Below are 25384 nucleotides of genomic sequence, written 5' to 3'. Positions count from 1 at the left end.
CCGCCCCCCTTGAGCCCTTTCCCTCGCGTCTCCACAGCCTCTGGCTCGCGCTGGACGGGCCGGGCATGCGCACACGGTTGCCTCCGTCCCGTTTACCCCGGAAGTGCTTGTTTTGCTCGCGACGCGCGTGCGCAGAGCCAAGTCGGGGAGGTGTCCGATAAGGCGGCGACAGCAAGGCCTCAGGCGCGGGTGAGTAGCGGTCCCAGGTGTAGGCGGCGGCCGCCGGGGTCCAGGAGTTCCCTAGAGTTGAGTGAATGTGGAAGCGAGGCGCCCGCGGCGTGGGGTGCGGGCTGCGGGGCGGGCGGCCGACCTCCCTCGTCCCGCGGGCGTCCGGCCTCCCGCACCCCGCGCCCTCCGGCGCCCCGCGCTGGGCGAGACCCTTCTCCCTGCCCGCTCGGCGTTCTTCCGTCAGACCGTTGGGGTCTGTTCGGGGATCGCGGCTAAAATGGCCTCAGGCGCCTTCCGTGTATCCCAGGACTTTTCCGAGTTCTAATTTACATCCTTTAGTTGACTGGCTTTGGGATCGTGGCGGGTCACCAAAGAACACCGCGAGCATCAGTTGTCTTAACTGTTAAGACGGGAGTAACAGTCTAAGCTCCACGCCGAGGGCGACCTGAGACAGTAGGTAGCCTGCTTTGCAGGTGCATCCCTGGGCGCTCAGACGTAGGTGTCCGGGTCCACCGCTCCCATCTGTCCTTTGGCAGCACAGAACAGCGGGGAAGAGCTCTGAAAAACAGATTGCTTGCTCTTAAGGAGATGGTATTTCCACCCAAAACAGCAATTAGTCCCTGATCGCTGGTCCAATTCCAGGCCCCCGAGGCTGCTTCTCCTCGTTTTTTGTTTGTTTTTTTTTTTTTTTGAGACAGAGTCTCGCTCTGTTGCCTGGGGTAGAGTGAGTGCCGTGGCGTCAGCCTAGCTCACAGAACCTCAAACTCCTGGGCTCAAGCGATCCTACTGCCTCAGCCTCCCGAGTAGCTGGGACTACAGGCATGTGCCACCACGCCCGGCTAATTTTTTTCTATATATATTTTTAGTTGGCCAGATAATTTCTTTCTATTTTTAGTAGAGATGGGGGGTCTCACTCTTGCTTAGGCTGGTCTCGAACTCCTGACCTTGAGCAATCCACCCGCCTCGGCCTCCCAGAGTGCTAGGATTACAGGCGTGAGCCACCGTGTCCGGCCCTCCTCAGTTGTTAAAGCCGTTTTCGCTGGTCTTTACCTTCATAAATAACGTACTTCTTTCTGGATATATCGACTTTTAGATACCATCTGCTGATTTCCTATCATGGGCGGTGAGATCTTACTTTTCCCTCCCATCCTCCCACTGCAGGGTCACCTTCTATATCCTAAATGAATTTATATCATGAGCTTTAGTCAAATTAGTGGTTGTATTTTCTAAGGCTGAAAATACTGTTGGCTGATAAACCAAGTAATACGTTCAACCAGACTTCTTTTCTTTTACCTCTCCCCTGGCAAAGCTAATTAACTTCGGGATTTTCTTGTTTGTTTCATTAGCCTGGTTTTTATTTCACCTGTTAATTTTTTCCTTGTGGCTTCAACATCTCACACACCTATCCAAGTGTATTTTCCACAGGTTTTGATAAAGTGATCTCCCTTCTCCTGCCAGACTCCCAAATCCTCCTGCTCCAAATTGGACTGGTTGCTCTCTAGCCTTGCAGCAGAGCTGTTCTCCTAGACCTTTGTGTCATTGCTCTCCTGGGCTGGCTTCTGTTTTCCATCTGGCCCCTTGTTTTCTTTTCTTTCTTTCTTTTTTTTTTTTTTACAAGTGCGAAATGAAGTTTATTGAGGAAGGACAAGGTAGATTTACAGAACAAGAGCAAGATACATTTGCCACAGAACAGTGAATGGACCCCTCTATTGTAACAAAAGTGCTCTATGGTCACCAAAATGTCAGGGTTCAGGGTTGGTAATCTTGTTTGTTCTCGGTTCTTGGTGTGCTCTTGGACGAAGAATGAGCAGGCACACCAAAAGCAAGGGAAGCATGAAATGAAGTTTATTGAGGAAGGACGTGATAGATTTATGGAGCAAGATACAGGTTTACAGAGTAAGAGCAAGATACATTTGCCGCAGGACAGAGAACGGACACCTGTTATAACAAAAGGGGCCCTTTTTTCTTCATTCTATCAGCAGATCTCCTGGTAGCTTCTGAAGTAATAAGTGATTTTTTTTTTTGAGTCTGTGATTATCTAAAAAATGACTTTATATTATTGCTCAAATACTTAGAAGTTTGGCTGGGTATACAAATCTAGATTGAAAGTCCATGTTCAGATAGTGACAGCGTTGCTTTAGTTTTCGGTGTTGCTCTTAAAAGGTCTGACCCTAGGCCGGGCGTGGTGGCTCACGCCTGTAATCCTAGCACTCTGGGAGGCCGAGGCGGGTGGATCGCTCGAGGTCAGGAGTTCGAGACCAGCCTGAGCAAGAGTGAGACCCCGTCTCTACTAAAAATAGAAAGAAATTATATGGACAACTAAAATATACATATACAAAAAATTAGCCGGGCATGGTGGCACATGCCTGTAGTCCCAGCTACTCGGGAGGCTGAGGCAGTAGGATCGCTTAAGCCCAGGAGTTTGAGGTTGCTGTGAGCTAAGCTGACGCCACAGCACTCACTCTAGCCCGGGCAACAGAGTGAGACTCTGTCTCAAAAAAAAAAAAAAAGGTCTGACCGTATTCTGGTTTCTGATCTTTTGTTTCCAGTTCTTATTCTGTCTAGCAGAAGCCTAAGATTTCCCTTGGTGGTATAAAATTTCCCGATTCATTTATTGAAGGTCTCTTTATTTGTTGATCTGGGTGGATCCTTTCTATCTGGACAATTAGGTCCTTTTCATCCTGAGAGTTTTCTAAAAATTTTATTTGATAACACTCTTATTTGTTTCATAATATTTTGCAGTTTTTATTTTGTTGGATTTTATTTTTTCCTGTTCTCACTCTGGAATTTCATCTAGGCTCTTTTTTTCCTATTTTTTTCAATCTTTTGTTGTTCTTTATGAAAGATTTGACCCTTACCTTGTGGCTCTGGTATTGAATTTTTTGTTTGGATCGGCCCTTTTTTACTTTTCAAGGGCTTCTTTTTGTTTTAATCTGACTTGTTATCACTTGGCTTCCTATTCTAGTTTCAGAGTACAGTGACTTCCAGATAATGAAGAAGAATGTTAACAATGTCTTTGTTGGGGTTTCCATCTAGTTTCTTTTTTCTCAGATACATGTTGAACGTCTCCTGTGCATTAGGTGGTCTTCCTGCCTCCAGCGAATTGATAGCTGAGCCCAAGAAATAGGTTGGGATGAGTCAATGTAGTCAACCAGAAAGGGACTTTGAAGGAAGGAGTGAACACTGGAGGGTTGGGCAGTCAGGGAAGACTTCCTGGAGGTGGTGACTCGTTGTGAGAACTTGGCCTTGTCTTGCCTGATTGGGCCTTCTATGGGCTCCTCATTGCCATATCACTCTGGGCTGTGACCTCCTTGCCACCCTCCTCCAGAGTCACTTGCAGAGGTGCCCATGATCCTTTAGGACCCATGTCAGGAGCCTCTCAAAACAGGTTCTGGCTTCCTGTTTCAGTGCCTGTCCCACAAGGGCCCCAGCTCCTGGAACAGACTCTGTGGACTACGGCGTGGTCCCTGGACCTGGCTGGATTCTGCGTGGTGGGAGTGCAGAGTGAGGGCCGGTCCCAGCCGCAGCCACTGCACCTGCACCTATAGTCACTCTCCTTTTTCTCCACAGGCTTCACCCCAGTCTGCTGAACCCCCAAGGCCGGCACCATGGACTTCCAGCATCGGCCCGGGGGCAAGACCGGGAGCGGGGGCGTGGCCTCCTCCTCCGAGAGCAACCGCGACCGGCGGGAGCGCCTCCGGCAGCTGGCCCTGGAAACCATCGACATCAACAAGGTGGGCCTTGTGTGGGGGGCACGTGGAGGGGGCAAGCAGAGGCCTGTGGTGAGGGCAGGGATCCAAGGTGGCCAGGAAGAGGCTCTGCAGGGCTCTACCCAAGACCCGGTCCCTGCCCACACTGGACGTGCTCTTCACAGCCCGGGAGCTCAACCTCGGGACTTGACCCTAGCTTGTACAGAGACCCCGGGGGGGCCTGGGCCAGATGGTTCTCTGGGGTGGGGCCGTCATGGGCACCATAGGGTGCTGAGCATCGTCCCTGCCTCCACCCACTCTGTGCCAGGGGCCCTCCCCAGCTGTGACAACCAGTGTCCCCAGACATTGTCCTCTGGGGTAAGACCCTTGGCATCAGTGTGTGGTTCCCCTTAGATTCTGAAGTCCACCAAGACGTGCCGAGCCCTTGCTGTGTGCTGGCTGCCCTTGAAGTGCCCCTAGGTCTGGCCCATGAAGTTGTTCTGTTACTGTCCCCATCTTCCAGATGAGGAAGCAGGCTTAGAGGGGGGTGGCACAGCTGTGGGTGGTGGGGTTGGGATTTGAGCCCTGGTCTGTCTGCTCTGGTGCCTGAGGTGAGAAGTGTACGCCCTGGCGCCTGTGCTTCCAGAAGGAGGGAGCCCAGCTGCCCTGGCTCAGGGCCTGCGGAATCGTGGGTCTTCAGGCCACTTGTTTGGCCCATTTGCTTTTCTTCTGCCTGTGTCTGGCTCGTGCCGACACTTGGCCCGTTGGCGTGCTTAGGGGACAGACCCCTGGCCCGGGAGACAGTGACCAGCAGTGCTATCCTGGCTCTGCCCCCTTAGACTGAGAACTGCCCGGAATGTGGGCCTGGGATTCCCCGGAGTCAGGTGCCAGGCCCTGCTGAGTTGGCCCCTGCACTTTCATGAGACCCCAGGTGGTTTGCACCAGTGTCACCAAGGCCTCCTGGCAGGCCACTGACCCCAGTCTTGCCTGGTCCTGCATCTCAGAGACACTTGACCAGCCACAAAGGACAGCTGAGGAAACGACTGTCCCACCTTGGAGTGCCCTGACCACAGGGCAGGGACAGCTCAGGGTGGGTGTGATCGCCTGCTATCTAACCGGACTGTTTGTTCCCTCCGCAGGACCCATATTTTATGAAAAACCACCTGGGTTCGTACGAATGCAAACTCTGCCTGACGCTGCACAACAACGAGGTGTGTTCTCGCAGCTCCCGTGGGTCTGCCTCCCGGGCTTCCCGAGGTGCTGCCCTGCCCCAAAGCTTCCTCCCGCTGCCCAGCAAGGCGTATCCCTCCACCGCTGTGCCACCCCATTCCTGGCACGTCCCGGCCCCCACACCTGTCCCCTGAGACAGTATTACAAGCCTGGGCCCACCACTCAGAACTTACCACTCACTGGCTGGGGAGTTTGCTTCGAGTTTTGTCTTTCTGTGGAAGAAATTGATGGTTGTAGGTACAGGCTGAGTCCTGTTGTCCCTAGCTCTGTCCTGGACTCCTGGCCCCCGAGGCCACCGCCACTGCCAGTTTGCTGGGTGTCCTTCAGTCCACTTTCTTTGGACAGTGTTGATACCATGTCTCACATAAGTATGTGTCTGTGAGCAGGAGGTACGGCGTGAGTGACAGGCACTATCACGTGCCTTTTGTGTTAAGTCTCCCACAAATAATAATGCACCTGTCACTTGGTGGTGGTTTTCATGCTACGTTGCGGTTTCAAGATCTACTCAGCTGGGTGTGGCTTCAGGTCACTTTTAAGGGTCGTAAGATTGTCCAAGTAACACTCCAATGAATAGCCACAATTGTCCAAGTGATACTCCAGTGAATAGCCACTGGACCGTCCTCCACATTGGACTAATTCGTTCACTAAGGAACAGGTTTTGTTTATTTTTTTGCATGTTGAACATTTGGTTTGCTTCTGACTCATTCACGTCTGCAGACAGGGCTGAAGGGAGCAGTCCCAGAGACCAGGGTCTCCCTGCCAACCCCGACTCCTAGATGGTTCTCTGGGGCGGGTGTCCTGGGCACTGCAGGTGCTGAGCAGTATCCCTGCCACCACCCACTCCTTGCCAGGAGCACCCCCAGTGTGACAACCACAGATGTCCCCCATACATGGCCCAGTGTCCCCCGGGGGTTGCAGGGTCACCACCAGTGAGACCCCCTGATAGATGCATTGCGTGCTGCCTGTGCGGGTATGCTGGAGATGGAACGGTGGGTCACAGAGCACGCTGGTTGCCGAGCAGCTGTCTACAGCCCAGGCGGGTCCAGCTGTACACGCTGCAGTGTCCCGCACTCCTGAGGCTTCCCATCTCCCTCTGCAAACCAGCTAGAACTGGTTTCCTCAGCACAGGTCAGGTGCCCGCTTCGTTCTAGGCCCCTCCAGTTACTCTGTCCCTGCGGACAGGCCAGCCTGGCTCCTCTCTGGGCCCTGCTCTCAGCAGGCCTTGGCGAGGGCTGCCAGGCTGGGTGGTGATGGCTCAACTTTGGAGCAGGGACCTGCCCCCTTTGGGAGTGCACTTGGCCTTGACTTGTGTTTGCTTCTCCACCCCAGGGGAGCTACCTCGCACACACTCAAGGAAAGAAGCACCAGACCAACTTGTGAGTACCTCACGCTCATGCCCCCAACCCCTGGCTGACACTCGCACCCCCGTGAGGCCCCGTGCTGGTGCCAGAGTGAGGTCTCCGATGGGTGTTGGAAAGAAAGGAGGTGTGGCGAGAACCCATCGCTGTTTCATCCCCAGAGTAGATGAGCACCAAGGTCGGGGGCGGGGGGGGGACTGGCAGCACCAGGGCCTGTGGCCTTGGTGATCTGCACGGGGAGGGGCCCCAGTGCCGCGTCCATCCTGCCCACAGGGCCCGGCGAGCAGCCAAGGAGGCGAAGGAGGCCCCTGCCCAGCCCGCGCCCGAGAAGGTCAAAGTGGAGGTGAAGAAGTTTGTGAAGATCGGCCGCCCAGGCTACAAAGGTGAGTCTGTCCGGGAGTGGCGCCGACTGGCAGCTGCTTGGCAGCATGAATGGGCTCTCTGGGCTCAAGAACAGGAGGTGGGACCTGACACCCTCATCCCTGAGCCTCAGAGCCACTGTCCTTTGGCCTTTGAGGCCATCCCTCGCCCACATGCAGCCTCTTGCTGCTGTCCAGGATGCTGGGTGAGCGTCTGTCCCATCTGGCAGACCTTCCCTGGCCGAGCCCGGGTCCACACCCTCCTTGCCCCACTGGCCCGTGCGTGTGGAGCTCGGCCTCCCCTCTGCGCACTCCTATCAGAGTGTCCTGGAATCTCTTGGGAGTTCCTTACATTCCAAGCAAAGTAAAAGCAGTGTGAGGGTACCAGGACCCTGGTACATGCTTGTCACCTCAGGAGAGGACAGGGAGAGGAGTCTGGGAGCAGCTCACCGAGTGGGACTGTCTGGGGTTGGCTGTCCCAGCAAGTTGGGCGGGTGGCCAGGCTGGAACAGGGATTGACTTCTGCAAGTTGAGGAGGGAAGAGGGCCATCTGCCTAGCCAATGTGCTTCACAGACGCTGGGGCGTGCTGTGCGCCTAGCACTGCACACGGGACACCACAGTGCTGGGGCCTGGGCAGGCCTACGTGACCAACGAGGGCCGGCTGGAGCCCTGGGGCCTGGGTGGGCAGGCCATGGCAAGGTCCTAGGTCTGTCCTTGGTACACTGGGAAGACGGAGGGCTTATGGGTAATGGGGCCATGTAGGGAACAGACAGGAGGCAGGTGGCTCTGCAGGGATGGGGCTACCACCCCTAGCAGCTGAGCTGTGATGTGCAGGGGTTCAGGCTGGCCTCACTCTGGTGGCAAAGTGGTCTCTCCCAGCCGCGAAGTCCCCGGCTCCTGCCTGGCGGTGTCCCAGCGTCCTGGGATAAGGGACAAGGTCAATGCCAGGGCCTCCAGGAGCTGTGAGAATGAGCACCATGTTGGATGGCATTTCCTGGTGGGCTCTGGGGACGGGGCCCACCTTCCATCCCCTGCCTGGGTGATCTTGGGTAGGTGACCTGGCCCTGGTATACCTGCGCCTCACCTGTAGCACAGAGTGCCTGGGCCAAGTGAGCCCATCCAGCCTCGGAACCTCCCTGGCGTCCTGCCCTCCTGTTGAGTGGGCGGAGTTAGCTGGGGCGAGTCTGCCCTGACCCAAGTTTCTTGTGTGTTGCAGTGACCAAGCAGAGGGACTCGGAGATGGGCCAGCAGAGTCTCCTCTTCCAGGTGAGATGAGGCTTCCAGGTGTCGGCATGAGGGGAGGGGGTCCCAGAGGTGCCCCCTGAAGGGTGGTGCTGCCACCCGGCTGTGTCCCCACAGATTGACTACCCCGAGATCGCTGAGGGCATCATGCCGCGCCACCGCTTCATGTCCGCCTATGAGCAGAGGATCGAGCCCCCAGACCGGCGCTGGCAGTACCTGCTGATGGCCGCAGAGCCCTATGAGACCATCGCCTTCAAGGTAGCATGGCCGCTGGGGCCCCTCAAGACCCCATGACACGTGGGATCAAGGAGTGTCTGCACAGTTGAGGTGGGGTCAGCTGCCAGCCCACTCCAGGGCACCCCTCCCTTCTGCTGGAGGTGTTCCCCCTTAGTGTACCCTTCTTCCTGGGGAAGGTGTTTCTAGTGACTCCCACTGTGGCCACGAAGTGCAGACCCTGATGTGGGCTCTGTACCCAGATCTGTGAGGCTTTGGCCAGGTGACTTAACCCCCAGGGGCTACTGTAACCTGTGTCTCATGCCTGCACTGGGCAGCAGTAAGTAACATAACTGCAGCCTCCCCAGGGTGGCGGGATTGGCAAGGAGCTGAGCCAGAATCTGCCCCAAGTCTGTGTCACCCCAAACCTGAACCTTGTCCCCCTACAAAAAGCCATATTAGGCTGGGCCTCCCCGAGGCTCCAAGGAGGAGTCCCCTTGAGGACCCGGGAAGCTGGTGCCTCAGGCTCCGTTGAGTGCTTGGCCTGAGTGGCAGCCCTGCAGCCCTGGGCCTTTGTCCTGAAGGCCAGAGGCTAGGAGTCCTCTCTGTCACCCCTGCCCTCCAGGTGCCCAGCAGAGAGATTGACAAGGCTGAAGGCAAGTTTTGGACTCACTGGAATAGGGAAACCAAGCAGGTCAGTTGTGCGGGCCCTGGGCAGTTTGGGCCTTCTGGCAGCACCCTGCCTGGCCAAGTCCTTGTGCCAGGGCCCTGCCGAACCTCTTCGTTTCTCTCTAGTTTTTCCTCCAGTTCCACTTTAAGATGGAGAAGCCCCCAGCTCCACCCAGCCTCCCCGCTGGGCCTCCCGGGGTGAAGCGGCCTCCACCGCCACTGATGAACGGGTTGCCCCCGAGACCACCGCTGCCTGAGTCCCTGCCACCACCCCCACCAGGAGGCCTGCCTCTGCCACCTATGCCTCCCACAGGGCCTGCACCCTCAGGGCCCCCAGGACCTCCCCAGCTGCCCCCGCCAGCCCCTGGGGTCCACCCCCCGGCACCAGTGGTCCACCCCCCCACCTCTGGGGTCCACCCACCAGCTCCTGGGGTTCACCCCCCAGCACCAGTGGTCCACCCTCCCACGTCTGGGGTCCACCCCCCAGCCCCTGGGGTTCACCCCCCGGCACCAGTGGTCCACCCACCGGCATCAGGGGTCCACCCCCCAGCTCCAGGGGTCCACCCCCCAGCTCCAGGGGTCCACCCTCCCCCATCGGCTGGGGTTCATCCCCAGGCCCCTGGAGTGCACCCTTCAGCTACTGCAGTTCACCCCCAGGCTCCAGGGGTGCACCCACCAGCCCCAGGGATCCACCCCCAGCCTCCTGGGGTCCACCCCTCAGCTCCTGGGGTGCATCCTCCAGCTCCTGGGGTCCATCCCTCAGCTCCTGGGGTCCACCCCTCAAATCCCGGGGTGCACCCCCCAACTCCCTTGCCTCCCATGCTGAGGCCCCCACTCCCCTCCGAAGGCCCAGGGAACATACCTCCTCCTCCCCCGACCAACTGAAGAGCCGCCCCCTGGCCCAGCACCCTTGGTGTTCTGTGTTCCTGCGTTTTCCCAGAAGAGAAGTTCCGTCTTTTGTACTGTCCCGAGCTCATTAAACAGACTCCCTCGTGCCTGGCGGGACTGATGTGTGGCAGCTGTGGGGCCCAGGGGACTGCTAGTCAATGCTCAAGTGTTCTGGGTGGGGACCCCACCACCACCACGCACAGGGCAGCTCAGGGCCCGGACTGACTAGGGGGACGCTGCAGCCCCCCAGGAGACACTTGTGGGTGGCTCAGGCGACAGCTGGTCCCTAGAGGCCACCATGTGGAGGACAGACCTGACAGGAGTGGGTCTGGGGGCCAATCCTTGGGGAGGGGAAGAGCAAAGACTCCTCACTGTCCTTTGGGGTCTCTAGGCAGCCCCCCAGGGGTGGGGAGACCAAGCTGAGTTTGGGGCCATCCTCCTCCAGGCCCACCCACCCATGGGCCAGAACACAGGACATCTGGTCTCTACGCTCCCAGCACCACCCCTGCCCAGACCCGCCGCTGTCTAGTCTGGCCGCCCCTGCCACTCACTCCCTGCTCTGGTTCCCAGCCCTCCAGAGGGGAGAGCTCCTCAAGGACAGGGTTTGACACATCCCTCAGGCTGAGAGGGGAGATAGGCTGCTGGCCTGCACAGAAAAGGCCCTTTGAGAAGATCGCTCGGGCCTGGGCTCCGGGATGCTGGGCATTGTCCACCAAGGTCACACAGAGGAGATAGGGCCTACCCTCCCGCACAAACATCCTGCCCTCGGCTGGGCCCATTTAAGCCCAGGCAGCGCGGCCCTGGCAGCTCCCAGGATGTGGGGCCTGCCTCTCCCTCACCTGGCTGTGCTGCTGCTGGCCATGGGGGCTCTACTGGTGGCTGAGACCCCGCAAACAAAGGAGCCAGCTGCCAGCACAGGGGGTCTCATCTTTCAGGAAGACTGGGACTGGCCAGCAGGCAGCCTGCAGGACCCACTGTGCTTGGTGACCCTGGATGGGGGTGGCAACCACAGCAGTGCCCTGCTACGGGTGGCAGGATCCCTAAGTAGCTACGAGCAGGCCTTCCTGGGGGCTGTGCAGCGGGCTCACTGGGGACTCCGAGACCTGGCCACCTTTGGAGTCTGCAGCCCCAGCGACAAGCAGGCCACTCTGCCCTTCCTGCAGCGCCTGGGGGCCTGGCTGGGGGCGCCACAGGGGCAGCAGCTGCTGATCCTGCGCCTGGAGGAAGGTAGGTGGGGGCCCAGAAGGCAGCACCACCTGCATCCTTTAAGGCAGCTGGGGTCCTCCCAAGGGAGACTGGGTGCTGGGCAGCCCCACCCCCACAGTCCATGGCCTGGGAGGTGGGCACTGCTATCTTCCTGTCTGGGGTCAAGTCCCCAATGTCCCGCTCTCAGACCCGCCCCCCCCCCCACAGTGCCCAGGGAAGGTATCACTCACCCCACCCACAGAGAGTCCAAAGGTGTGTGGCCACCAGAACTCCAGAGTTTCACACACACACACCCCAGGCAGACTGCCCCCCTGAGAACCCCCACCCCAACCCTGACATTGCCACCGTCCACCGGTCACTCCTTCCAGGCTGCAGGAGGCAGCAGAGGGGGGCTGCCAGTGTCCCTCCCTTCAAGGTTCAGGGCGGCAAGAATGGATCCCAAAGGCTCCTGGCTGGGGTGGGGGCTCTCCCTGCAGGACAGATAGGGGAGAGGCTCGGGCCTCAGTGGTTCAGCTGTCCCCTTGTCCTGGCTGCAGTGACCTGGGAGCCGACACCCTCGCTGAGGTTCCAGGAACCCCCACCTGGAGGAGCCAGCCCCCCAGAGCTGGCGCTGCTGGTGTTGTATCCGGGGCACGGCCCCGAGGTCACTGTCACTGGGGCTGGGCTGCTGGGCGCCCAGGTACCAGGGAGGTGCAGGCCCTGGGCCCCGGGAGTCCTCACGTTGCAGGGGAGGGGGTGTGGGTTTCTTAAAAGGTGGGCGCTTCACAGGAGGGGTGAGTCAAGTCTGGGATTTGGAGGGGTGGTGGGAGCAAGGGATGGACAGCAGGGCTGGGCAAGTCGCTGCTGCCACCCCACCCAGCCGGGCCGGGGCCATCCTGCAGAGCCTCTGCCCGTCTCGGGACACCCGGTACCTGGCGCTGGTCCTGGACCGCCCGGCGGGGGCCTGGAGCGGTTCCGGGCTCGCCCTGACGCTGAGGCCCCGCGAAGACGGTAAGGTCCGCGGAGAGGGGCTGGGCGTCGGGCCGGCTGCCCAGGGCCCCAGCGCCTGAGCCAGCCCGGCGCCCGCCCGCCGCAGGTGCCCCCCTGAATACGGCCCAGCTGCAGGCGCTGCTGTTCGGCGACGACCCCCACTGCTTCACGCGGATGACCCCCGCCCTGCTCCTGTTGCCGCGGTCCCAGCCCGCGCCGCAGCCCGCGCACGGCCAGCTAGACACTATGCCCTTCCCGCCGCCCAGGTGCGCGCAGGCGGGGATTGGGGGGCCTGGGGCGGCGGGAGCGGCGCTGCCTGGCGCCCGCTCTCAACTCTCCTCACTGCGGGTTTCAGGCCGTCCCGGGAGCCCGAGGAGCCGCCGCCCAGCGTCGACCCCTTCCTAGAGACGCTCACGCGCCTGGTGCGGGCGCTGCGGGGCTCCCCGGCCCCGGCCTCGGCGCGGCACCTGGCCCTGGACCCGGGCGTGCTGGCCAGCTTCCCGCAGGACCTGGTCAACCTGTCGGACCCCGCGGCACTGGAGCGGCTGCTCGACGGCGAAGAGCCGCTGCTGTTGCTGCTACCGCCCGCCGCGGCCAGCGCCGGGGACCCCGCGCCGCCACAGGGCCCCGCGTCGGGGCCGTGGGCCGAGAGCCTGGCGCGCCGTGTGGCTGCCGAGCTGCAAGCGGCAGCCGCCGAGCTGCGCGGCCTCCCGGGCCTGCCACCGGCCGTGGCCCCGCTGCTGGCGCGCCTGCTCGCGCTGTGCCCGGGGGACCCCGGCGGCCCAGGCGGCCCGCTGCGCGCGCTGCTGCTCTTAAAGGCGCTGCAGGGGCTGCGAGCAGAGTGGCGCGGGCGGGACCTGCGCGGGCCGGGGCGGGCGCAGCGCAGCGCGGGGACGACCACGGCCGACGGGCCGTGCGCGCTGCGCGAGCTGAGCGTAGACCTCCGCGCCGAGCGCTCGGTGCTCATCCCGGAGACGTACCAGGCCAACAACTGCCAGGGCGCGTGCGGCTGGCCGCAGTCCGACCGCAACCCGCGCTACGGCAACCATGTGGTTCTGCTGCTCAAGATGCAGGCGCGCGGGGCCACTCTGGCGCGCCCGCCCTGCTGTGTGCCCACCGCCTACGCGGGCAAGCTCCTCATCAGCCTGTCGGAGGAGCGCATCAGCGCGCACCACGTGCCCAACATGGTGGCCACCGAGTGCGGATGCCGGTGAGCGCGCGCCATGCGGACCGCTGTCCCTGAGGGGCTCGGCGCGCCCCTTCCCATATTTATTCGGACCCCAGGCATCGCCCCAATAAAGGCCACCAAGCACCCGGCTGGAGTGTCCGTGCGTGTTCAGGAGCCCGTGAGGCCCCCTACGGGCACTCTCGGCGCACTCCCGCTGCCTCTTTCCCTGTCGGAAGCACCCCGACACCCTCATTCAGGCCCCGCGTGTGGCTCCGGGGTCCAGGCGCAAAGGAGCAGGCGACGCGGCGGCCGCAGCACTCGCTTTTATTTCGCTGGAGCCGCGGGGCGTCGAGAAGGCGTCCCGGGACTCGTGCGCGGACCCAAGCCGGCTCAGTCCCGCCCCTTGCCTGCGCGGTGCTTGTGGCGGCCCGGGGGCCGGTCCTGCTCGTCGGGGCGCCGCGGGGAGGCCCAGGCCTGCCTCTTCCTGGGCTCCGCGTCCCTGGAGTCCCGCGCCCACGGCCGACGGCCCCCTTCGCGAGCCTCCCAGCTCCGGGGCTCGGCTTCCCGGGGCTCCCTGGCTGCCCGCGGTCTCTCCTTCCTCGGCCTCTCCTCCTTCCGCGGCCTCTCCGCCTTCCTCTCCTCCTTTCTCTCCGCCCTTCTCGGCCTCTCCGCCTTCTTCGGCCTTTTCTTGGGACCTGGGTCTGCGAGGGGCGCGCGGTCCTCCCCAGTTGCCTCCCCGGCTTCCCCCTCTTCCTTCTTTGCGGCCTCTCGAGTCCCGGGAATCTCGGGCTTGTCCTCTGGCTTCACCTGGGGCGCAGGCGGCCCGGATGGGGGTGCCCAGGCCGTGGGCTTAGGCTGCAAAGCAGACAGCGCGGTCCTGGTGTCAGCACCCACCTTCCCCGAGGTCTGGCCCCTAACCCCCATGAAGGCCCGCTGTCACTGGGAGGAAGCGCTTACCCGGGGTGACTGTGTTTCTTTCTGGGCTGAGATTGGCGGGACCCACGACTCAGGGGCAGGCGCGGGGGCGGCCACCTCTCCAACCACGGCGTCTAGGGGGATAGGGTCAGGACGAGTCATCCAGGGCGGAGGGAACGACCATACCGTCCATCCCTCCCTCGCGCCTAGAGCCCGCCTCCCCGGGACAGATGGAGCGAGCGGCGCGCGCCACCGGGTGCGCGGAGGCTGGCTGGTCCGGATCGCTCCGAGAGACCCGCTTCCCTCGGAACCGTCCTTTTTCCAGGCACAAAAGGATTGGTCATTCTTTCTCCGCGGGTTGTAGGAGCGTCCCAACAAGGAAGGGACGCAGGCCTGCCCTGGGGGCGCTCACTAGGTGTCCTTAGCGGACAAGGCAGGCCGCGGAACAATATGGAAAACTTTGCACAAGGTCCGTGGGGAGGCGAAAGCCGGCTGACGTGGGACAGGGGTGCACAGGGCGCACCCTAGAAGGGGAAGAGCCCCTGCGAGGTCCACAGTGGGGGCCACAGGCCTGACCATGGGGCGCACCAGGTCCATCCCTACGGAGGGAGTGCACAAGGTGGGGGCGCGGGAAGGGAGGTCCCCGCACAAGGCCCATCCTGGGGTGAGAGGGGCGCTAGGCCGGTGGCTTAAGGGGAGATGCGCAAAGCTCTAGGGAGGGACGCAGGCCTGGCTACCGGGGCGCACAAGACCCTGCCTGGAGAGAAGGCTCCCAGCCCGGGCCCTTCTGGCCCTTCCCTGGAGAGGTGGGCGGGCGCTCAGGTCGACCCCAACCCCGCCCCGCCTCTGGGGAGCCCAGCTCACCGCGGCACAGCTGGAAAGCCGAGCCCAGCAGCGCCACCAGCGAGGCCAGCACCAGGCACTTGTTGAGCGTCACGTCTCCCCAGGGCAGCTCCTCGCTCAGGGCCGGGGGCGGCGGCGGCGGCGGCTGCGGGGGAGGCGCTGCCTGCGCCTTCTTGCGCGCAGGGGCGCTCCGAGGGGCTGCGGGGGCAAGTGTGGGCTGCGCTCTGGCCACCGGTCCGAGCAGCCCGTGCCCACCGCCCACCGCAGGCGCAGGGAGCAAGGGGTGACCTGCGTCCTGAACCCAGCCCCACCCTACATGGCTGTGTGGCCCTGGGCAGCTTCCCATGGACGCTCAGAGACTCCTGGAAGATAACTTGCTGGAGCTTAGGGCACCTTAGCTGCTGTCTTCACGCATTAGTGGAGGCTCCCAGCCCACTTCGTCTCTGCCTGCCACTCATGGATGCCACCCAGGCAGAAGCCCTGGCCGCATGCCCCACTCACACCTCCAGATCCAAGAACTCAGGCCCAGGGACCTGCCCCATGCTGTCCCATGCCCACCTCACCCACGCCCCCTGCAAACCCACTTGCTCCAGGTTTTAGCCTCTCCTTCCCCGATCCTGGGGCCCCGTTGGCCACAGGCTCCTTTTCTATCTTCTTGGGCCTGGTATCTGCACCGCCACCTTCAGCCATGGGCTCCTGAGAGTCCTGTGAGAATCACAAGATGTTCTGGGTGTTTCCTTCCAGCCCCAGACCCTTCCCATGGGCTTTAGAAACCCACCGCCCTTGACCTGCGTGTCCCTGGCTCAGGCTGAAACCCAGAGGGCCCTGCTACTCACGTGGGGCCAGCTGCTGGGGTTGGCCAGCCTGGGTGTCACTGTTGGTGGGAACAGAGGGGAGAGTCAGGGTGGCAGGGACCCCCCAGGCCAATCCTACCCTCTCTCCCCGGCACTGCTGGGTGGGTGTGGGTGATTGTTCCCACGTCACAAGCAGGAAAGCAGATGGGCTCAGAGACAGCCTTGCCCAGGGCGAATATGGCTTCAGTGGCAAGGTGGGACTCTAGCCCGGGCATGTGTGGACCAGCACCTGCATTCCTCGGGGACACTTTACAGACCCCTGGGGCAGAAATAGGGGCCTCGGGTTGGAAGTGGGGAGGGAGCACAGTTCAAGCCAGTCCAATATGGAGACTGTACGCTGGTCTCTGAAGCTGAGCCACCTGGCTCAACAGCACCACTGGGGATGGGCGTCATCCCGCCAGCGCCCGGCGGTACCTCCAGCCCTGTTGTCCGGGGGCTCAGCCAGCGCAGAGAGGTCCTCATCGGCCTGGCAACTGCCCAGGCCTCCATCCAGCTCCTCCCAGCCTCTGGTTGCCATGGAGATGGCCAGAGCGCTGCAGGTCCAGAGCACCTGGGCGAGGTGGGAAAAGGGGTCTCGCATATCCTTGAGCCCCTGCCTCGGCCTGGGCCTGACCTGCGGGCTCTGTGGACACACGTTCACCAGCCTCTGCACTCCTATGTCCTGGTCCTTGTTCTCGGCCTGGGGCACCCTTCACTTGACAAATTCATCCTCACACCAGGCCTGGCCCCGCGGCCCTCCCGGAGCACCCTCCCTGGCCCCACATGCCTGCCTTGGGACCCCGCCCTAGAGCCCAGCCTCTCTCAACACCCATGAGCACAGCAGCAAAGGCCACTGGGGCCCAGAGAAGGCTGGAGCCCACTCAAGGTCACACAGCAGTGTGTCAAAGATGCAGCCTAAAACAGAACCCTTAGCCCCGCGTCGGCTCATGTTCTCTGAGACCAGGGACTATTTTTATCTGGTGCCCAAGGCCAGCGGGACAGGCCAACGGGTGGCACAGCCCCTCCCAGGCCTTTGCTCCCACGGGGTCTCCCTCCACACCATCCCGACTTGCTATTCCTGGCACCCGGACCCCCTGCCTGACCCTGTGACTCTAGAAGCACAAGCCCTGGCGGCCAGGTCCAGCCTGGCTCTTTCCCATGTGCCAGATAAGGAAACTGAGGCGGGAGACCAGGCGTTGGCTGAAGGCTGCATGAGCTTCAAGTCAGACCCTGTTTTTTGGGGTCCCCGTGGCCTCCAGCTGCTGGCAGTAAAGTGTCCCCATCCCTGGGGCTCCAAAGCAGGGAAGGGGCCTGGATCATGGAGTGGGGGAGGGGCCCCATGGGCAGGGGAACCTGGTGTGCGCCTCCTTGGTGTGTGTGTGTATGGGGGGCAGCCACAGGAGATGAGGACCCCTATGGACCTTGGCGACACCCTCCCAGACCTGGGGGACCCATACCACTGCCCAGGCCACCCCCAGCCCCGCTTACCCACCAGCCGCTGCGCTGAGACTTGTGGCCGGGATGAAGTATGGGGAGGGTGGCCACAAGACAGACAGCAACAGGTGGCCGGACACAGCCGCGTAGGCCAATCAGCATGGCCTCGGAGCAGGGGGGTGGGGCTGGCACGAGGTCATGGCCAGGGAGTCCCCCACCCACCTGCTATTGGAGGAGGGCAGGGCATTAGCCTGGAGGGGAGACCCCACCCCTATATCAGCCCAGAGCCACTGTCAGGCCAGGGAGTCTCCTCCTCTCTCCCCATTGGGGGCTCAGCAGTAGCTCACAGGGACGAAGGGGACCCTAACCGGTGGCTGGCAGAACCCAGTGGCAGCAGGGAGGGCTCCCTGGAGGAGATGGCGTCCCACACACCTGCCCCAAAAGAGCTGCCTGGAATCCGGGCTGTGCTGGCAGATGAGCCCAGAGACCTGTTTCCTCATCTAGAAAGTGGGGCCACTGCCTCCCAGGATGGTGGCGGGGTGGAAGTGAGTTAATGCTCACTATGTGACCACCCGATAGCCGCGGGCTGCCTCTGCACATGGTTTTTCATCAGTCTACCTGTTCACATGCCGCTACCTTGGTTGGATCAGTCACCAAACACAGTTTGGGGACCAACACCCAGAGGTGAAGCTCCTTCTCCTCACACCCTATCGGGGACACCGAGTACCCAGGCGACATCACCTGATGCAGGTGGGGTGCCCGGGTTCCCCACAGCCAATCACCGTCTTCCCTTCCCACCCCCTTCTTAGCCCAGCCCGCCCTTGGGGATGGCTCGAGTGTTTCATCTCTGCCTCCCGGATAGGGGGTGTCCACACCTCGGACATGGGGTTCTTCTGAGAGGGAGACACCCCCGTACATTTTACGAGATCACTTTGAGCAAGGAAGCCAAGACTGCAGGGCGAAGGCCGCCGCAGAAGCCACATCATTCCTGGGGAGTTGGGAGAGAGTGGCTGGAACCTCGCCTTGTGTCCCCCCAATGTCGGGGGCTCCCTAGTCCATGCCCTACTCAGCTGAGCAACATCTCCCTCCGCACCACCGGGCACCCCCACAGCTCACCCGAGCCCTCTATGCCAGGTGGACCTGGAGGGGTCATCCTTCCGCACCCTGCTCCCCCTGTTATGGGTGGAATCGTGTCTCCAAAACACATGTCCAAGTCCCAACCCCTGGGACCCCAGAAAGTGATCGTATTTGAGAATGGGGTCTTTGTAGATGGAACTAGTCGAGATGAGGTCGGACTAGAGTAGGGTGGGCTGTAATGCAACGGGTGGTGTCCTCATGAGAAGAGACACAGCGTCACTTAGAGACACAGCAGAAACCACGTGGAGGCGGAGGCAGAGGCTAGAGTGATGTGGCCACAAACCAAGGGACACCTGGAGCCCCCGGAAGCTGGGAGAGACGGGAGGACCCTCCCCTGCAGCCTCTGGATGTGCAGAGGCGTAGATTTTGGCCTTCTGGCCTCCAGGACAGCGACAGGAAAAACTCCTGTTGTTTTAAGCACCCCATTGTGTGGCCACACACCCTGAAACTTCATTCTGCCCATGTGGCTTTGCAGAGAAACCCAGCACCCCTTTTCTGGGGGGGTTCAGGCTTCTTCTCAACCCCCAAGGGTGCATTCCCAGGCCTGTACCCAGATGTTTGTGCCCCCGCTGGAAACCGTGGGCCCCTTTGGGAGCGCCGAGGGGAACAAGGAAGTGGATCTTAGCGGTGAGTCACCACCGTTAAAAATCTTGAGCAAATACAGCCACCAAGAAACCCGACAAACCAGCCCACCCGCATAGCGAAGGCACAGGCTTCCCTGTCCCCTCTTGTACCCGATGCAAAAACAGCTCTAGTTCCTTCCTTTCCACACACGCCAAACATGCACATTTAGAAAATGCAGACAAATTGGAAAAAAAAAAACCAAAAACTTTTTAACACCTGTCATCTCACCAAGCAGTAACAGCCACTGTGGAATAGTTTGGTGTTTTCTTCTTCCCTCTGGCGTTTGTTTTCGTAACTGTTAATTTTATTATTAGTTACATATTTATTTTTATAAAACTGAGCGATCATCCTTCCTGAAGGTCTGAACATCTTGTTTGGTAACGTAGATTTTTTTTCTGTCTCTTTAAAGTGTATTATGGCTTGGCAATTCCTCAAAAAGCTAAACACAGACGGACCATATGAGGCAGAAATTCCATTCCTGGGTACTTCCTCGAGGGGATTGAAGGCAGAGAATCAAACAGGCGTTTGCACACCCACGTTCAGAGCAGCACGAGAGCGGGAACAACCCAAGTGTCCACCAACACATGAGTGGACACACACAACGTGGTCCATCCAGACACTGGAACATCACTCAGCCACAAAAACAGACGAGGCTCTGACACAGGCCACAGCGTGGATGGACCCTGAGGACATGATGCTCAGTGAGAGAAGCCAGACACAGAAGGACACACAGGGTGTGACTCCATTTATATGATGTCCAGAACAGGCGGATCCACAGAGACAGGACGTGGATTCGTGGTCACCAGGGGCTGGGGAGGGGATGGGAGTGACTGCTGATGGGGACAGGGCTTCCTTTTATGGTGCTATTTAATGTTTCAAGAAGCTACCAGACTGTTTTCCAAAGTGGCCACACCATTTTACTCTCCCACCCGCAGCATAGGAGGGTTCCACTTTTTCCACATCGAACACTTATCATTTTCCAATTTGTGTGTTTGTTTGATGGCCAGCCTAGTGGCTGTGAAGTGGTGTGACCTCATTGTGGCTTTGATTTGCATATCCCTGGCTGATGGCATTTTTCCGTTCCCAGGACTGCAGTTTCTTCCTTTGGACGCCTGTCCTGGGAGGCTCAGCTCTCCCAGAAGCAAAGCCTGGACTCGAACGTGGGGCTTTGGAGAGACTTCTCTGCAGGCTTTGTTTTGAAAGAGCCTGAGGGATTCCAGGCAGGCCCTGCTGCAGCAAGTTCTCCCCTCCCCGGGGCCTGGGCAGGTCCCAAACCTTATCAACAGAAGGTCCCTGGTGTGGGTCATTTGGTGATGTTGACATTCAGCTAATGAGAGAAGAAACTAAAATATGCAAACTCATTTCTCCCAGGGCAGGAGCGAAATAGCAAAACAGAGGCCACCTATGACATCATCTACCCAAGCTTCTTCCTCCCGCCCCCCTCCTGGGCCACCAGAATGGGGCATCACCGGACACACTCTGCCTGGCGTGGACACTGTGCCCACCCATAACCTCACCACGTCCCGGTCTGCGGTGGCGAGATGGGCGGGTTCCGAGGGAGCAGAAGCTTTCCCTCTGCCCCCACTAATCCTCTCTCCAGATCTGTTGTCAGAGATCGTTCTAGATTTTTCCCTGATGTCAATTTTGTAAGAGGCGGTGGCATCTGAGAGCGTCAGCTCTGGATGTCCACTGCCCAGAGTCGAACCCTTGCTGCTTTGCCGCTTCCTGGCTGTGCCTCAGTTTCCCTTCCTGTAAAATGGAAACATAACGGAGACCCCAGATCGTGGGCTTATTGTGAGAATTATGCCAAGCGGTTGGGCGGGTGCCTGGATCCTGGAAATGGCCACCACTGCCATCTCTGTCGTGGATGCCTGGCCACAGCTAGCCATGGCAGGGCCCTTCCGGCCCCTAGAAGACAAAACACCCCCATGGGAAATCCCCAGGGGGCCTTGGGACTCGCCATTGACGTGCCTGAGAACTCTGGGGAGTGTCGGGCAGGGGGTGTGGGTGGCCGCCTTCCCTGTCCCTGCAAGGGCAGCACCCCAATCTCTTTTGGGTGTCTATAGCCTCCTTGTCCTCAGGGAAAAGTGTCCCCGTTCCTGGGGTGACTCCCAGGCTGGGTCTTTTAATAGGAGAAGTGAGACCTTCTATGGTCCTCCTCTCTCTGCTATAATGACATTCAAGATGGCAGGAGTGGGCCGGGCGCAGTGGCTCACACCTGTAATCCTAGCACTCTGGGAGGCCGAGGTGGGAGGATTGCTCGAGGTCAGGAGTTCGAGACCAGCCTGAGCAAGAGTGAGACCCCCGTCTCTACTAAAAATAGAAAGAAATAAATTAGCTGGACAACTAAAAATATATAGAAAATATTATCCGGGCATGGTGGCACTTGCCTGTCATCCCAGCTACTCGGGAGGCTGAGACAGGAGGATTGCTTGAGCCCAAGAGTTTGAGGTTGCTGTGAGCTAGGCTGACGCCACGGCACTCACTCTAGCCTGGGCAACAGAGTGAGACTCTGTCTCAAAAAAAAAAAAAAGAAAAGATGGCAGGGGCGACAGGCAGTGCCCCCATCAGCCAACAAGGTCACAGAGGGAGAGCAAGAAATAATCCTTCCCTGGTTTGCAGGGGTGTTTTAATTTTAATTTTTTTATTGTAGTAAAAGATACATAACAAAATTTACAATCTTAATTTTTAAGTCTACAGTTCAGTATTATTAAGCACATTCACACTGTGGTGCAGCCATCACCACTCTCCACTTCCAGAACTTTCTCATCTTCCCAAACTGACGCTCTGTCCCCATGAAACACTCACTCCCCGCCCCCTCCCCAGCCCCCGGCACCCACCGTCCTACTTCCTGTCTCTGTGGATCTGACGACTCCAGGGACCTCCTGTGAGTGGAATCACACAGGATGTGTCCTTCTGTGTCTGGCGTCTCTCACTGAGCACGATGTCCTCAGGGTCCCTCCACGCTGTGGCCTGTGTCAGAGCCTCGTCCCTTTTTAAGGCAACACACCTTTTTTTTTTTTTTTTCATACAGGGTCTCTCACTCTGTCACCCCGGGTAAAATGCAATGGTGTCATCGTAGCTCACTGCAGCCTCCAACTTCTGGGCTGGAGTGATCTTCCTGCCTCAGCCTCCTTAGGAGGAGGCTGCAGTGAGCTATGATGATGCCACTGCACTCCAGCCTGTGCGACAGAGCGAGACCCCCATCTCAAAAAAAAAAAAAAAAAAGAAAAAAGAAAAAAACACACAAAAAACAAACAAACAAAAAAAAACTTCGTGCAAACAGAGGCCTGGGAAAGTGAACAGGAAACGTTCAGAGCTGCACGATTTTGTTCAGGCATTCGGCCTGGGAATCGTCTTGTGTTCTAGAATGAGACCTTTGTAAAAACACTGGAAATACTGCAAAATAAAATAATGAAGGCGGGGATGGAGGACGAGAATTGGCTAATGGGGACAATGTATATTATTGGGGCGATGGATACCGTAAAAGCCCAGCCTAGACCACTATGCATGTAACAAGACTGCACCTGCATCCCATGTATTTTCATACACTTAGAAAAAATAAAATAGCAGGCAAATGTAAGAAAAATAATGACAGTCTAGTGGGGAGCATCAACCTAACAAACATAAGCAACGTGAAGTGAGAAACAGCCACCTGCCCAAGATAAGCCCGTCATCTGGGCCCAGGCTTCGCCAAGGCTGTTGTGTGCATGTTTGCACAGCTGGTCTCAAGGCTGCAAGCACGATTCTGGGTCCTGGGTCTTATCGCCGGGCAGCAGATGCCCCTGTGAATTTGTGGCCAAATTCCAGCCGTTCACAGCCTCCATCGGGCCTGATTTCATCGCTGGCGGCTTGATGCGTATTAGAAATGGTCGATTCTTGGTTACTTCCTTTTTTTCATACTGTTCGCTCAGAAGAGCCCAAAGGCCTTCTGACTTCTTGTTTTAGAGACTCGTGACCAGGAGGCAGAGGCAGGCTTGAAGATGACACCAAGCGAAGGCTCAATCCTTCTTCCTTCTTTGCTAATTTAAAAAATATATATATTTGTAGAGATGGGGTCTTGCTATGTTGCCCTGGCTGGTCTCAAACTCCTGGCTTCAAGTGATCCTCCCAGCTTGGGCTCCCCAAGTGCTGGGATTACAGGGGTGAGCCACTGCGCCCAGCCATAGGTCCTCTGTTCTTGACGCGCACCCCCCTATCTGCTGTCCCTCTCAGGCTGTTCAACTGTCACCACCTCCAAGAAGCCCTCCCTGATACGCCTCTTTCCCTCCCTGCTGTCTGGGGGCCTCTCACTTCCCACCAGATCCCATGTCTCTGTGGGTCCCCAGCAAGGCTGGGCTGGCAGGACACCTTTGCCCATGCTGAGCTCCAGCGAGGCCATGTGAGGTTGGGGTTTTCCCCTTCAAATAGTCTCACAGCATCTGAAGGCGGCCACCAGAGTTAGACACAGAGGGGAGGTGAACTGTCCCGGTAGGAACAGACAAAGCTCCCCTGGACTTGGTTATGTCTGGGGACATCTGTGGTTGCCACGACTGGGGAGCTCCTGGCATGGGGTGGGTGGGGGCAGGGACACTGCTCAGCACCTGCAGTGTCCAGGACGGCCCCACCCCAGAGAGTGACCCAGGCCTGAATGTCAACAGTGGGAATGAATTTCTGTGTCAACACCGCATAGTGAACACTCAGGGACCACGACAGACAGCCTTTGGGTGCCCTGTGAAATCTCCAAAGAGTTTTGGGTCTGGCTGCAGGATTTGTAGTCTGTGGAGGTGGCAGGAAAGTGCCCCCACAACCCTGCCCAGAGCTGAGATCCCTCAGACGCCCCGAGACCCCTGCAGAAACTTCCTTTGAAACCACCCCCCCAACACCACACACACACACCTGACTTTTCCGCCAGCCCGACTTTCTTGCAAGCTGCTCCTGCTCTGGTTTGTTTTTACCAAGAAATTCTTTTTATTTTTTTCTTTCCACCCACGATGCTTCCAAATTAAAGCCCGTTCTGCCCAGTGGCCCCGCAAGACCTGCCAATGAGGAAGGAGCCCTGCCCGCCCCACATCTCGGCTCCAGGCCTCTGCTGGTTCCATGTGGCCCACGCAGGCCTGGGTGTGGCCCAGATGTCCCCCCTCCCCTGGAGACAGCCCAGCAGGCCAGAAGCTCTTGGACACCCCACTAGACCAGGCTCTGCATTGGCTCAGGGCCAGACGGCCTGGCACCCACCGTGCTGGGGGGGCAGTGGCGACTTCCCCCACTTCCTGGCTTGAGTTCTGGGGGTAAACACAGCGTGACCCGGTGACCAGGGGCCAGCCATTGGCAGGTCTGCATTCTGGACTCTTGCCCCAGAATCGCCTGTGCAAGCCCTGGGTAACTACCAAGAGGTCAAAAAACAGATTTTGAAACCTGATCTCCTGGCCTCAAGAAACAGCCTAAATAATAACAAAGATGTGAATCCTCCTGCCAAGGAGGACACTGGATCCTCCCTGCAGCGGCTGGCGGGAGTGGCCCCTCGCAGTGAAGGCCTGCACCCTCTGCAGGAAAATTTAAAACAACTATAAAGTTCGCCAAACACCCCATTTGGTTTTTATTATCCCCATGAGCTGCCACTCCTAAGATATACCTTCCCTGGAAAAGTTCTCTGGTTGGCCTAACATCTGTACTCAATACAGTTTGCCTTGAGTCTTAATAATGTGTACAGGGAAGCTTCAATTTAGGCTTTTTTTTAAAGATATATTTTAATAAATATCGCAGTCCACGTGGAAGGGAATTTGGAGACACGTGGGACACAGCCCCACCCATGGCAGAGTAAGTCTCTGTGGGTTTGTAATTATTCCTGATCATCAAAGGTCCCTTTCGGGAAAGTTTGTGTCTCTAACTCAAACCAACACAGCAGATTCAAAATCAGATGAGAGCCTGAGATTCTACAGACAAGGAAACAAGTAAGTGGATGAGTCCAAATTTTAGTTCACACACGAAATAGTTTACCCAACCCAACATAACTGCAAGAGGAATAATATTTTTGCTTGGGAGATCCAGATTTTAGTTTATATGTGAAATGTGTTTCTGAATTTTAACTCCCAGGAGTAATGCTTTTTCACTGGTGGGCAAATTTTAGTTCTCACAGGAAAAATCTTTCTGGCTTTATCTGCGAAGAGCAAAATTTTTGTCTAAGTCTAAATTTAACATGAAATATTTTATTAAACTAGATTTGAATATCTTTAACATTGAAAGTTCTTTTTTTGTAAATGTAACCTGTTTTAAAACTTAAAAGAATTAAAAGAACTATAATTAGTACCGATTATTACAAGGTTATTACAGAAAATAATTTTCTATCGGGGTATGGGTGTGGTGGGACAACCTCCTCCCAATACCCGAGGGCCTTTGTCGCCTCAAGCCGCCCGGGGAGGGGGTCCCGCGGGATGAAGGGACCCTAGTGAGGGCGACAGG

At 58.6% G+C, this 25384-nt stretch overlaps 3 protein-coding genes across 5 annotated transcripts; 2 read left to right on the top strand and 1 right to left on the bottom strand.

Annotated features, from left to right (window-relative positions):
* Positions 1-143: 143 nt before the first annotated feature.
* On the top strand, positions 144-9919 carry SF3A2 (splicing factor 3a subunit 2). Of its 3 annotated transcripts, none has more exons than XM_069497924.1 (9): positions 144-189; positions 3739-3902; positions 4997-5068; positions 6417-6463; positions 6719-6828; positions 8022-8071; positions 8165-8305; positions 8886-8954; positions 9056-9919. In XM_069497924.1, the coding sequence occupies exons 2-9, from the start codon at positions 3777-3779 to the stop codon at positions 9812-9814; spliced, it is 1374 nt and encodes a 457-aa protein (XP_069354025.1). In that variant the 5' UTR covers positions 144-189; positions 3739-3776; the 3' UTR covers positions 9815-9919. The 3 variants fall into 3 exon arrangements, with proteins under 3 accessions (XP_069354025.1, XP_069354046.1, XP_069354036.1); XM_069497945.1 differs by lacking the exon at positions 144-189 and adding an exon at positions 226-245; XM_069497935.1 differs by lacking the exon at positions 144-189 and adding an exon at positions 560-621.
* Positions 9920-10632: 713 nt separating this feature from the next.
* AMH (anti-Mullerian hormone) lies at positions 10633-13206 on the top strand. Its single transcript, XM_069497892.1, has 5 exons — positions 10633-11044; positions 11560-11702; positions 11905-12013; positions 12099-12258; positions 12348-13206. Exons 1-5 carry the CDS (start codon positions 10633-10635, stop codon positions 13204-13206), a joined length of 1683 nt encoding a protein of 560 aa, XP_069353993.1.
* Positions 13207-13550: 344 nt separating this feature from the next.
* Positions 13551-17923, bottom strand: JSRP1 (junctional sarcoplasmic reticulum protein 1). Its single transcript, XM_069491832.1, has 8 exons — positions 17822-17923; positions 17240-17410; positions 16187-16322; positions 15755-15792; positions 15503-15623; positions 14940-15116; positions 14118-14209; positions 13551-14015 (listed from the first exon to the last, which is right to left on the bottom strand). The coding sequence occupies exons 1-8, from the start codon at positions 17921-17923 to the stop codon at positions 13551-13553; spliced, it is 1302 nt and encodes a 433-aa protein (XP_069347933.1).
* Positions 17924-25384: the final 7461 nt, after the last annotated feature.

The sequence above is a fragment of the Eulemur rufifrons genome, chromosome 2 (assembly GCF_041146395.1).
Source record: "Eulemur rufifrons isolate Redbay chromosome 2, OSU_ERuf_1, whole genome shotgun sequence".
Lineage (NCBI taxonomy): Eukaryota > Metazoa > Chordata > Mammalia > Primates > Lemuridae > Eulemur > Eulemur rufifrons.
Note: the sequence above shows the minus strand (reverse complement) of the source record. Positions and strands in the feature narration are given on the sequence as shown.